The following is a 14,320-nucleotide window of genomic DNA, read 5'->3' as shown; positions in this document are numbered from 1 at the left end:
TCTTAATTTGGCAGGGCCCGGACTGATCCCCTACTGTTACACAGTCGTCCAAATCTATTTGTCAGTGGACCAAACCGGAGCATATTTATTCTGTATTTTTGTTGGACATCCACGTCAACTTCTGACATCAGGCTCGCATGTCAACACACTATAAATAATATAAAGATTGAATAATTCATTGAAGAAGATCAAAATATTTTTAAGTAAATAAGCTACTCTTTCCCCAAAAAGTCCATTTTTGGTTTCCTCGCGTCCATCATAGCAGTTGACTTTTCTAAAATACAATTGTTTGGAATTAAAATAGTGATGGCAATATTGACATCCATATTAAATTAGAGTAGCTTCTTCTAGCTGTTTCATATCAATAATTTGAACTGGATTTCAACATGTGTTCTTGTGACATAAAATATTTTCCAAAATGATTAAGCATTATTACATGATTATGAGCCAACTTGTACTGACATCCAGCAATTTTCTTTGAAGATACAACAGAACAATCACTATTTTTTGGGAGGGAGGGGAAAGTCAGAGAAAGAGGTCATTGATAAGTCATGAACAGATTCATTCAATTCTCTCGAGAAGGACAATGTAAGATACAGGGGTTGGACAAAATAATGGAAACACTAGCTAAAAAAGCTTCAAGGTGTGTTTCCAAAATAATGGAAACAACTTAAAGCTAAAAAAGCTTTAAGGTGTTTCCATTATTTTATCCAACCCCTGTATATAAATGTAATTAATAAATGAAATGTTAGGGTAATTTCTCTGTAGATTTTGAATTGTGTTTGTGTGAAACATTGTCCCACCGTGCTTCTCCTCCTCTTGCTTCACTTCTGACTTTATACAAAAAAAGGATAGTTTTCATTTTTCAACATTTCATTTCATGCCAAATGTCACTCTTGTAATTTGCAATAATGGACCTGGGCGCCAAATGGCAGAGTTAAATGTGGTCCTTGAATAAATTTGTTCTCTAAAGTATCATTAAAAAAAAAAAAAAAAAACATTAGACGCTGTGGTTAACATTATTGACAAGCTGGCAGTGTATTGACGCAGACATTGACACCCACTTGGCCAATTTCAAGTCACTGATAAGAAGTATAAAAACACATTCCTGAAGTGTGAGAGGAAACCAGAGCATCTGGAACAAACTCGAGGGAGAATAGACGAACACAGACATTTGTACCTTTAAAAAAAACAAACATACAAAATAGCATGACATGTTGAGGAAACTCAAAGGTTGCGTAAGAACCAGTAAAAGTCTATCTGGAAAAAGGCTTGGCTGCGCGAGGATGTGGACAGCTGCAGAGTTTAGATAGACTAAACTGCGTCTGAAAAGTACAATTGGCTTTATTCAATAAATGAAAACATGCTCACAATAAAACTTAATTAGTAGGCGATAATTCAATTCCATTTTGTCATCCTGCGTTGACTTGGCATCACCCCGGGACATGAAGTCACCAAAGCCCTCTTGCTTTGACAACACCTGTGTAAATGATTCATTTGTCCCAAGTCCAAGTCCTGTATTTATCAAGTTTGAATGACAGTTTTTGACTTCACCGTCAAAAACATCTGTTTTTCATTTAAGGCGCTTCAAGTTGCGACTTTATTGTGCAGTTCATTTAATCGGATGGTCCAAGATGTTCGGAACTTTTCATTTGATGCTTAACAAAACATCTGTAAACAAAAACAAGTCTGAGAGAATGTTTTGCTTTTTTTCTGGGGACGACGCCAACCTGTTTTTAATGAATATTTCTTTGAGGAGATAAAGTGGGCAAAATATTCCATTCTATTTTCAGTAATTTCGGTTTCGACTTAGTAGGCTAGTTGTCAGGTTGAAATATATCATGTTTTTAATCCTTTTATTATATTGTGTAAATATGTTTTTAAAATGACAGGCACCCATTAACAACAAAAGATAGTCATAAAATCCCTCAATCAAATATACACGCATTCGTAAACCATTTCACTACATTGTATCTTTTCTCTGTTTCCTCAATATGTTTATATTACTCATTAAAGGGTCCGTGACATAACAAAATTCTGAAGAAGGAATTCAGTGTCTTCATTTTGTGGGTACAAAAACTTTCAATAACATTCTGTTTCCAAACCAAACCATAAATTACATGGTGTTGTGGGTGTTGTCACTGGGCCAAACTCTGGCACCATGTGACAACATAATCTGAGGAACCAACTCTGTTAGCAGGCAGGACTGGGTGAAGCGGGAGGATGTTGCGTGCAATATCAGCAAGATTTGAGCAGGTTCATGCTAACAAAGGACTGAAACTTGTTTTTTCTCATTCCCACCGTGTGCCTCGGTTGGCTTCAAAACATTGATCGCTAATTTATATAGCATCTATAACACCAATATTTAAACTGTAATCCCATGTATATACTGCAAGTGGGATTACTGGTTGAAGGGGAGACAAATAGAGGGAAAACATGTCCATAACTTGTCTCTTGTTTTGATCTTGTAGCTAAACAAACCAGCAATTGTTTTGCCTGTCTGATGAGTAGACACACTTCCATCACACCTTGAAACATAAACTAAGGGTCAAACTCCCGGGGAGTTTTGACAATGTTGCTTCTCTCTGTGGTTTTGATGTGTAGACATAATTTTAAGATGGTTGTTCTCCTTTGAAAGCTGTAGCTTTGCACTGCAGTAATCGCTGCAGAGTTTGCCGACTACATAAAAACATTTAACAGTAAATAAATGTGCGTTGTTCCAGATGCTTGCTATAGCTAACTAACAATAGTGAACTGTTGCGGCAATTATTTATTAAATTATTGAATTATTTTATGAAGCGACTCACCAACACAATTGAAACCTGACTCCTTCTGACACTTCTTGTCACAGCCATCTCCATCTAGCAGGTTGCCATCATCACACTCTTCTGTCCTACAAAGACAGGACCATCAGTCTGGCAGCTACGGAATCACATGAAGCCATGAAATGAAAGGCACTGACCGCTGAATGAAGCCGTCTCCGCAGTAGGACTGACCATGAGTGTAGTAGAGAGGGGGAGATGGTTCACTGACAATCCCTCCAGCTTCAACCTGGACTGTATACTGGTATGTCTCTCCCTCCAACACTGAGCTGTTGAAGAGAAAGCCCAAACAATCACGACGAGTAGGAAAGTTGGTGTAGGAAACAAAGCCTATATTTGACCTTTAAACCGCTGGTTTGACACATCAAGGGGAAACAAGCAAACAAACTTTTCACTGTACACACTGGTCATCCGCTTACATGACACTTTAAATAGATCCAATATAGGACTCGCCTCCCATTGAGTCCTGCAACAACTTATCCACTGACCACTCAAGAATTACACTTCTCTTGCATCAGCAGTTGGCTTATCATGACTCATCATATTACCTAACTATTTTTACTAAAGATTTGCCAAATTAAACAGATTTCTTTATTGTTCAAACACAGAGACCTTTGTTTCTGAAAACAAGGACAGAATGTTTCAGCGTTCCAATGGCAGCTCCAGCAGAGCTCTTTCGCCAACATTCTTGCCATCTTGATTTTACCAAAATGGGGGCAATGTTGAGACGCCACTACGAGATGGGACAGGGAGTGTTCCTAAATGTGGCTATAAGGCCAACATTTTTATAAAATGTAATGTCCTCAAGCAGGTTAAATAACTGACAATCAAATTTCTAAAAATTCAACATAGATACCGCTTGTCTGGTTCACATGACATATCTGGTTCATAAGCATGAATTTTGTTGTGAAAACAAAGTGCAATATGATCTTATCAAATCATAATAAAGATGGCACCAGCTCGCTGACGGTAAAAAAAGCTAGATCAGGTGTCAGATGTGAAATTCGTGCAGCAACTACCAGAACAAAAACCAGGTAGTGTACTCAAGTACTCAATCAAACCGAGATATAGTACTGCAAGACTTTTTAAGCATACATACAACATACGATGAAGAGGAACACAGAAGAAGAACTTAGTAAGCTTATTAAGGAACAGTAAGCTCAAAGAAGAACTGAATAATCCAAAAATCGCAGTAAAAAATTCGACCCGACCAAGCCGAGGGAATTCAATAAACGCATGTGACCCAAAATTTCAAGAATGCTCTGCAGCAGATCAGTGACTTCAATGACCAGCAGGAGGAGCAACCGAGCATTAATGTCACAAATTCTGAATACATGTTGATGTTTTAAAAGGCAAACAGTTAGATAGATAAACAAAAGAACCATCAGTTCAAGGAAAAAAGGGAAAGCATGGGTAAAAGTCAGAACTATAAGAGATGTCTACACCTCTTTTGTTGATCTCAGTATGACATTTCAGAAAGTGCAAAGTGTATGTGCCAAATTTAAATGCAACGGATGAGACTGAAACTTGAATAATGAAAGCAAGCAGCAACATTGTGTGTACATTATACAGTCAACTTAAAAAAAAGATGCAGTCGCACTGTATAATCGCACAGATTGAAACTTGATACTTTAACATCACTTTGATTGACTGCTCTGTTTTAACAACTGCTTCTGGAGGCAAGATATCTTTATGTGATGGAAACTCTTTTTTTGGTCTCAAACTCTTTGGAAACAGCCCTTAAGAACTTCACCAGATCACCTTCAAAACGAGTGCTGGCCAAACAAACAAGCATGAACTGTTCCAGGATAGTATCCTCTACTGGCCTGCACATTGAACTGCAGTCGTGCAATTACACCACAGTTACATATTAAACACCAAAAGCTTGAGATTCTGTCCCAATCATCAATAGCAAAGCCATGAAAGCAGCAGAGAAACGTGACAGTGAACCTGGTCGATTACGAAAACATGTCCGAGAGACATGATGAATGAAAATGTCTTCACTGTGAACAATAATTTTTTAACTGACCAGTTATATTTTGTGGGTAGACAGTCATTAGAACACTATTATTTAGTTTTATTTACTTATTGCATTCTAAAATAAGGTTTATCTATGGTAGGATTCATCAGCTAAAATCTGAGCTAAATCCAAAGAAATGAAATACATGCTCATCGTATTCCGCGTGTGTATGTCAGTCAAAGTAATTTACACCTAAGCTACTCCTTCACACAAAAAAATGCTCTGCAAGACACACACCTTTATATGCAACCCTGATGAATGGCTTTGTATGTTTCTTCACACCGTACCTGTCAGTGAACACCTGTTGGGACTGTGGTGCAGGAGCCGTGTTGCTGAACGGTGGCTGCCGCTGAATATGATAGAGCAAGGGTTTGCAGTCCGCACAGAGAGGGCTTCCGGAGCCAGACGACAGCATGGCAGCGTCAATTTCCATCTTCTCATCAAAGGTGCAGAGCTTAATGGCACTGACAGCAACATTTAGGGAGTCCAGGCGGAGGGTGAGGGGCATGTCGCAGAAGACATGCTGGGGTCCAAGGTGGATGGTTTCCGCTGAGTCAGATATCAGCTCAATGTTGGCGATGGCTGGATTCTCTACAGCAAAATTATGATATTAGTACAAATATACACTGATAAATCAAATGTTTTTTCTTACTTGTGGATATGTAGGTGACCCATAGGGTGAGTGTGTGCGGAACCATAGGGTAAAGGAATTTAAGGGTGAGGGTGCATCCTTCAGTCTCCGGACATGGTGATGTCACATTGGTGTCAAACAGACTGAGCTCTGGACTCCAGGCCTGAAGGCTCGGCTCACACGGCTGCTCCACATCTGGTGGACCTGCATGACGTTCAAACAACAATGAAGACCATTGAAGCCGAGATAGAAACACTGACAGACACAATTCAAACAGCATCCACAGCAAGCACTATTTATCAACATCACACACTTAACTGACACATTTAAAACTACAGGATGAAGGACCAGGAAGGAAGGGCCAGCCTATCACTAAAGGGCTCTTATAGGGTGCCAGATCTTTGGGGATCTCTGCAGCAGGAGGAGGCAGGCTCATTTTGGAATTGGAGGGCATTTGGGCCACAAAATTCTAATAAATAAATAGGGACACAGATTCACTTCCAGCTTGGGGCAACCTCAGTCTCTTCAGTGTGAAGTTTGTAAGTTCTCCCCAGGTTTGTGTGGGTTTACTCCAGTTTCTTCCCGCAGTACAAAAGCATAGGTTAACTCAGAACCCTAAATTGTCCATATGTATGTGTCAATTTCTTCATTTTTATCAGTTATCCATGTGCCAACTCAACTTGCCCCTAGATATGCTTCTGGATATAATCACAGTCTCATCAACTACTCTTGTCATGTTTGTGAATTTCTTGTTTTCTCAAGAAGATCCCCAATTGGAGAAACTGTGATCTATTTAAGCTGGGGGATAAGTTGAGTTTCATTTTATCTTAAATGCGTTGCTTAGAGTTGCTAAAAAATACACAATATGAAACATAATTAAATGGCTCCAGAGTTCGGAAACACAAGGTGAACAATAAAACCTAATCTGGATTTTTCACTTTACTTAAATCTCCAAATGTAAACACCATTTATAATGTAGAAAATGCAGTGGAAAAAAGTGTCACGCAAATCTTTTCCGAGCCTGCAGAGGTAGGTATGGAAAGAGGTGATGTGAGGATTCAAGAAGTTCCTTAAAATCTCAATAAGAAAAGCTGGCTCACACAATCAATTCAACATCTAGGAATTACTTTTTGGTGGATAAACAAAGCCTTATATCCTATGCAGTTGTGAGAACTACTTTGACAAAAGCATCACAGATAGATTTGTTAGTTCAAACAGCTTCAGTAGCAGAGTCTTCATTACAAATTCCAACCTGGTTCAGTTCTGCCATGTTTTGGCGGGAAACATATTAGTGTTGTCAGGAGTCATTATGAGAGTCACTAAATCCAACACAAACAGCAGGAGTTTGTCAGGTTGCGAACCAAGACAGTAATGTGGTTTATCTGCCATTATTTATCGTGGCTGTTATTGTGCACACAGGACTTTTGTAAATTTACATTTTTGAAAATGGACAACCCAAAATCACATTCAATCATAAACCTTTTCAATCTAATTTTGAAGGTCATAATTTTATAGTAAAATCTACGCTGTCAAGGAGACAAACAAACGCATATTGCAGACTGAAAATATTACTTATATTCTCTTCATTTATAGCCAGCATAGCTCCATTGATTTAGCTTTCGTAGTATTCTGTAGGTTTGTTTGGACTTAGAGACATTGTAAAGACCATTCATTTCTATCACTTCTGGTCATATGAACAGCTCCAATTAAAAGCACGTGCAAGACAATAGAAACACAGCATATAAATTGACCAGTGACATAAATCATCTTTCATGACATGGTGACTAAATATGGATTACCAGTACCAACGTTCTGAAGGCCCTTTCCTTTGTGCTTCCCTGCTGTATGCCTCTTCTTCAGCATCACTATGTGTGAGTTGTATGAGCGTCATAACGATACTGCCACCTGCTGCCTGAGTGAGGTCATTGCACTCAAAATGTCTTTAACACGAATTATATAGACATAATACAGAACCGTTAAGTGGGCAGTATTGGATTGTGTAAAGTTGAAATACGTTCCAGCAAAAGCTTTGGTGTCAACAACTTAATAGTTGCGATTGATGTTAAACATCTCCGTGTGACACGTTCAGCAATGAGAAAGTGGAATTCTCTCTGTAATGAGTTCTGACCTCTTCCACTTGAAACACGGCCCTCTTTCATGGGATGGGTTCCCCATAGCACCAGGCTAATGAGTTGTTAATTGTTCGAGTGGTAGTGATTAGTACAACCGAGTCACATTTCGGTGATGTATTTCCAGGGGAAAGTCAAGTAAAAACAGCATGTTAATGAGGTGCTACATGTTTCACACCCACTGTGATCAGCCATGTGTGCAAGCACTAACTGTCAGAAAGTGGGAGCGCGCCAGGTAAATCATGTCGAGACCAGGAGCAAAGACGGCACATAAATGCACAGGAACTATAAACTGGAAGTTTTGTGAACAGTCTGTTCCCATTCCCCGGCTTCTTTCCTTTCCACAGGACACAGATTTATTTAAAGTCCTCTATCATCCCCACTTATTACAAGTTTTGCATCCAAGTTTGTCGAAAGATGACCTACTTTTTTTTGCAAGTTTGTACACCGCAACCACAACTAGAAACAGAAAAATTGCTTACAAGTTGTTATCACGTTTTATCATGTTGTTCTTTCAACTTGTTTGATATCCAACATGAAACTGTAAATATCTACAAATGGACATTTTAAAACAATGTGCAGTACTAAATATAAATTAAACCACTTGTTTAATTTATATTAAACTAGTAGTTTAATACATAGTTATAAGCAGTAAGTGTTATAAGTAAATAAGTAGTTACAATTGTTTAGAGTGAACTTTTCATTGACTATTGTCTTAACAAGACACTCATCATGCTTCCTAATGACTAGCTACAGACTAATATGCTGCGAATATAGATATAACTAAGTTGTATATTTATAGTAATAAATGTCCTGCAATCTAAAGTAACTTTGGAAGCAAATGAGGACCACAGCTTCTACCGTGCTTAAATCAAACAATAGCTGATATATCTGCTTGTTTTGTGGACAGGATTTTAGAAATCCCACTCAAAATATGACTCATTTTTTTTATTTCTCGCTATCAAAATAAAATGACCAGGAGGTCATTTGAATCCATTTTTGTAGCACTGTTAGCAAACTAGTTCTGAAACTTGTAAACGGTATCTGTAAAGAAATGCATACGATAATTCCAAGTGCCTCGTGGCATATTAAGACGTTCAAGAACTTATTTTCATTTCAGCATTAGATATTTGCCAGCTTTGGATGAAGGTCCGACAGTGGATCTTCGATGCTAACCACATTAAAGGTCAACCTTGGCAGTTTTGTTCAGAAGGATCTGTAATTGATGCTGCCAAGACCACAGATTTCCCAAACACTGACATAGTATTTTAAGCACTAACATTGGTTGCCACAATCTGCCGACAGTGGCGAATAATTTGGGTCCTGCAGATGAGCCTAGTCTCTATCTTCACCTTTAGGCCCACAGCTCCAGTGCAAACTAATTGTTTTGCAATGTGACTGTGAAGAAACATTTAAATGTAGTTTTGTCATGTTTTTCTTTCACTGCAGCTTTGACATGTTGAAAAAAATATCCATGCTGTTGATGGGAGCTTGGTCTTCTGTAGCGTAGTAACAAGGTCTAGTAAACAACTTCTTTTCATGACTTATATAATTAAGAGAATCACATAAAACATAAATAACTTTCAGACGATCGTGAATACTTTCCCACGTCGAGCAAATCAAAATGGATACAGACGTTGCAGGACAATGATCCAATCTTGGCAGGCGGAACCAAAACCACAGCCATTCACGGCACACTGTAGTACAATGAACAACGTGATGCACCTTTTATTGCCTCCTTGAACACCCTCATTTTTAAATTAAACCCCACTTTTATGCTTGATGCTGCCCGTAAACCTATTAAATCCCTCTCTACAGGAGGATGGGATTTGGTGCATACCCTCGGCCACAAAAACGGAGCACTCATGGCAGTGGAAAAGGAGACATGTTACCTTTTCCACAGCTTTCACTAGAGGGGATGTAAACAGAGGTTTTGCCAACAATGTCCAGCGCCAACAGTGTATTACTATTTAACTAATGTTTGGTACAAATTGAATGTGTCCACTCTCCTTTCCATTGCTGGATGTGATGTTGCCCAGGTTCACAAGCAGACAGAGTCGTCCTGTGCGTTGAAAACTCTGAGGTTAGAAAGCCAGGACGCTGTTGGTCTGCTCAGCTCTGTGCACCACTGTTTAGAGGACAGTCTTTATCATAAAAACCGCCCACCAGTTATAGAAATGTGTCCATCTGTGAATAGGTTTCTGTATTTCAGAGTAGGTTTTTCACTTGTTTACCACCAGTTTCCATTTTTATGCTTTAAAAATATGAAAGGAAACAGCTCCTTTCCAAAAATGATGATCGCCATAACAAGAGCCATGTGCTTCCACAAAAGTGTAATGTTTCAAAGTACAGTGCAATGAGACACACTGTGGAAGGGAATTCTGTTTATGATAGTGGTCCAGTGTTTAAGCAGCATCCAAACATTACTCCAACTTGTTACTTTTTCCAATAATGCTTGTTCTCGCTGTGGCTAAATCAAGACAGGCACAGAGTTCTGGAGCCTTTCTGCTTTTCTACTTTTCCTTTTCCAGCAGGCATTAGTCTTGCACGCACCTGAAGTTTAAAGGCAAGAATGTGTGTGTGCGGACGTGCGTGTTTGGTTGCGTAAGTGCACCAAAGGCTGGAGGACATTTTTTAACTTCAAATCCCTGTCAGCTGTTATTTTAAAGAATAAGACGATATAAAATTCTCGGACTTAAAAATGTGTACACCAGATTTTCACCTCTCAGGTTTGAATGTTTGTACAAGAATGTACCGTACCCATTTGAAGATACACTTTATCAGTTTGACATCTGAGTTCCGACGGTGTCGCTAAAATAGGAAATAAATTGACCCTTAATGTCTGCAGTCAGTAAGCGCACAGTGAGCTGACGCTTAAAGACTGGCCCCCAGTGCCCAAACCCCTTTTTGTTTTGTTTTGTGCAGAAGCAATGTTCTCCCCAGCACCTTAGCGCCATAGCCTCGTCCACCCAACTTCTGCACACGCTGGTGAAAAATCCTGGGTAGAACTTGGGTAAGCTTTCATTGTTACTTGTGATGTTACTTGGTGTTTATTGTGCCTTCTGCTTCACGCTGCTGTTGTAGGTGCAGGAGTCAGGCTCATGATGATGTGAAGTGCTCTTGTGTATTTACCAAATGACATAAAACTGAATATCAAGAGTGTAATTTATGTAGTTTTGTATGTCATTATCATTTTTTCATTGATAAGGGAAGCATGAGTGGAATACATAGACATGAAAGAAGAGCAACAAAGTGACAGGTGACGGTGAGGAATGTGCAAAAAAAAGTTGAAAACTGCAGAAATTGGACACATATTGTGTTCCTTGACTCGATTCAGGCCTGCCAACTCTGACAGCAAGATCGGGGCACTAGTTGGAATCACGAAACAGCTGTAGTGTGTAAGCTTGTCAATATGGATGTGCCCAGCCGCCTGGACTGCTATACCCCCTCTTTGTGTCTCAGCTGGACAGTAGCCACAACAATGGGGACTGTGCAGTTGCTGCCAACATGGTAGGAACTGGTCTGATCCACTGTCCCTGCTTCACGGCAGTGGGGGCAAACCCAAAAGATATGCTGAACTGGACATGTCTCACAATTGCAACAGTGTTCTGAAAAGCAACGATAATTTGGAAGTGCATAAATACAATCGCTCACGTTCAAGCTTTGAATGTGGTGGATAAACCAAACGCTCCCTCTGACTTTGAGCATGCTGCAGTGATGGCAGAAAGAGCGCTTCAGTACAGAAGTTTTGTAATCAAAGGAATGATTTCATCCCAAAAGTATCTCATGAAAAATGACAAAAAAATGTTTGGCGCCACTCTTCTCTAAAGTCAGACCATGTGGACGTACTGGTGTTTCGAGCTGGAAACCTTTTGGAGTACAACAATGAAGGTTAAATATTACAATTAAATTATTGTTATTTAGATTTTGCATATTATTTAAATATTTTATTGTTGTACAATATTGAATTAACTTTGAAATAAAAACCCAAATAACTGTGATGATGGTGAATTCAATTTGAAATCAATTTTAAAGCACTGTTTACATTAAAACCATGCACTCCTATAACAGCACTCACCAACAGCCTCCTCGGGGGTCCAATAGCCAGACGTGTGACAGATCCGTGGCGAGGACGCCTCATAAGCATACTGATGGAAAACACTGTCTCTCTCACAGTCTCTGCAGTTAATGTGGTCTGGCGCCTGCAGGGAGGAGCTGCAGAAAAAAGGGAAATGGTATCAGGAAATACAATGTTTAGAGAGGGACACATTGTTTTGGGGGTTTATTTTATTCTTTTTTTTTTCTCGTGAGGGGAAACGCTCCTCTTTGTCAAGCATTATTTTATGTGTGGTTTTTCGCAAATGAAGAGGTCGTGCTCAGCTCATTGGCCAGTACCTGGGAGTTATGATATATTTACCCGCAACATATCCACACACAAAATTCGATGAAGATTAAGATTGGATGTACAACTTGTCTTCTTATTAAAAATTGAACTTTAATTCCTATGTCTCCTTTGCCTACTCACCTAGATAAGAGTAAGTAGAAGTGGAGAAAGCTTCTTTCCTTCCACTGAATAGGATGTTGTGGGGCATGTTAGTGTGCATGTTAACATCATAAAAACGCGTACTTACCTCTGATAAAGAGGACCTCTAACAGGAGGTAGCCAATAGAGAGAAACCGAGTCAGCACTCTGACCAGTAACAATCGGAGCCAGTGGGACTGGAACTGGATGAGCATCTATCAGCCACTTCTGATAGACCAAGTCAAGATAGCAGTGCATCCTGGCCACTTGGTTGGGAGTGAAATGATTGGTGCAGTTATCGTCTGGGCAGAAGAATCCGAGGAAAAACAATCAGTTTATGACTTTCTCGAAATGGGATCAGCAGAACATACTGTTGTTTATCAAATGGTGTTGGTCTTTAGATGAAAGAACATATATTACCATCGATAAACTACTCACTTGTATGTGTATTGTCAGAATATTAGCCAAGAATTAATCATTATGAAGTACTTACTTATTAGTTATTAGGAGGCGTTCCCCAATCTAAAGTATTATCTAATTTCAATATACCACTATATTGATGAATTCCCTAAACAACATCCACAAGTGTTTCAGCAGGGGCCATTTCACTGCAGCACACCAACAATGCAGCTAGTGCTGCACTACACACGGAAAATTCGTGTTTAAGTAGCTGCTGAATACAGGTCTAAACTAGTTTTGCGCACATTTTGCTAAAGTGAACGACTTGAATGACAACGACATGCATTATGAACAGCACTGTTCTTTTTTTGTTTCTGTAGAAGTCACACGTGATTGGTGAAAATGCGCACCGACACTGAACAGAAGTAGGTAGGAGTCAACTGTGGTAATGTGTAACAACCGTGAAATCCATATACAATCTATTTATATATTTGACTTTATGTACAGATTTGTCAAGACGCATTCTACTTTTAGAGGACATGGCGATACAGTACAGGTCCCATTTTCTTTAACTGGTTTTAGAAGCAGGAGTTGTGGTGGGTTTTGTCGTGAAATTCAGTAAATCTCTTGAAACACTGGGCCTAGTTCAGCTTCAGACAAAAACCTACAGTCTTTATGAGTTTCACTGCGTGTTGTTTGAACTCACACTACGCCATCATAAGCATCCCCATTACTTCCAACACCTGCTCTTAATAACAAGTGGATTAGGTGTACCTGTGTAGCTCATATAATTGTTAAACGGCGTGTTCTGGTACATGACGGCTCCACAGGAATCGTTGACAGCTCCGGGATCATGGCAGGATTTGGATTTGGTTGTCGGTGCGGTGTCGGCACAGAGGTCTCCCGTTTCCATAGATGCCGTTGTCTCCTGCACACAAAAATCTGTAACTTGAAACGTAAGGCTGATCACAACACAACTGTAAAACTCAATAGAGTCTTCGTCGTGTGAGTCAGATTGTTGGGATGCAGATCTTACCCGGCATGGGTCTTCACATGAATCCCGTTCACTCACGCCTTTGAAGACATGATAGAGTCCAAAGATGTGTCCCATTTCATGAATCATTGTGTTGTGGTGACCGTCTTTACCAAAGTAGAGTGGGTTCAGCACCATTCCACCTGTGGAGAGCCAAACAAGCAAGCTTGTTTCTGCACATTTTACTGAAACAATTGTTAAACTTAAACCTAGGGCTGTCAAAAGATACATTTTAGACTGCTCTCTTAAATCTCTCTTTAAATTACATTAGAATAGATTCAAAATGTGTGATTAATTTGCCATTAAAGACAAGTTAACTTGTCCTTAGTGCGATTAATTGAGATTAAAAAATGTATCTATTGACACCCCTACTTAAACCACAGTATCAAATTCTTGTTTGTTTTGTCACATTGACGCTTGATAATTATTCTACACAAGACAGCAGGTGAAATGGCAAATATAATGTGTGCTTTTCATGTGATCTGAGTCAGATGTAACCCTACAAAGAACAAGCATGGCCAACACTATGAATTCAATACGTCACCTTCTAAACCAAACACCTCATGCATTACTCTTGACTCCATCACAGACACTCAGGTAAAAACACAGGGCCATCAGAAACAGATGGAGACGTTGAAAAAAAAACAAGAAAAAAAGTAAATCATAGAACATTTTAGAATCACACTAAAAGAACAGTGTTGATAGAGTCCAACTCAGTTGAGCTATGCATCACAAATATTCTAAAATCCTTCAGTTGGCCGTTT

General features: G+C 39.3%; 1 protein-coding gene across 1 annotated transcript in view; it reads right to left on the bottom strand.

Annotated features, from left to right (window-relative positions):
* The window catches only part of pappa2 (pappalysin 2), a 53,356-nt gene that overhangs the window by 25,157 nt on the left and 13,879 nt on the right, over window positions 1-14,320 (bottom strand). Inside the window, exons 6-13 of the mRNA XM_053882616.1 lie at window positions 13,560-13,699; window positions 13,298-13,451; window positions 12,234-12,426; window positions 11,681-11,817; window positions 5,495-5,677; window positions 5,130-5,433; window positions 2,963-3,091; window positions 2,808-2,893 (exon numbers count right to left, since the gene is read on the bottom strand). Coding sequence (XP_053738591.1) covers window positions 2,808-2,893; window positions 2,963-3,091; window positions 5,130-5,433; window positions 5,495-5,677; window positions 11,681-11,817; window positions 12,234-12,426; window positions 13,298-13,451; window positions 13,560-13,699 — 1,326 coding nt within the window. The remainder of the gene's footprint in view (window positions 1-2,807; window positions 2,894-2,962; window positions 3,092-5,129; window positions 5,434-5,494; window positions 5,678-11,680; window positions 11,818-12,233; window positions 12,427-13,297; window positions 13,452-13,559; window positions 13,700-14,320) is intronic.

This window comes from Synchiropus splendidus, chromosome 13 (assembly GCF_027744825.2).
Source record: "Synchiropus splendidus isolate RoL2022-P1 chromosome 13, RoL_Sspl_1.0, whole genome shotgun sequence".
Taxonomy (NCBI): Eukaryota; Metazoa; Chordata; class Actinopteri; order Syngnathiformes; family Callionymidae; genus Synchiropus; species Synchiropus splendidus.
This window is presented reverse-complemented; position numbering and strand designations above follow the sequence as displayed.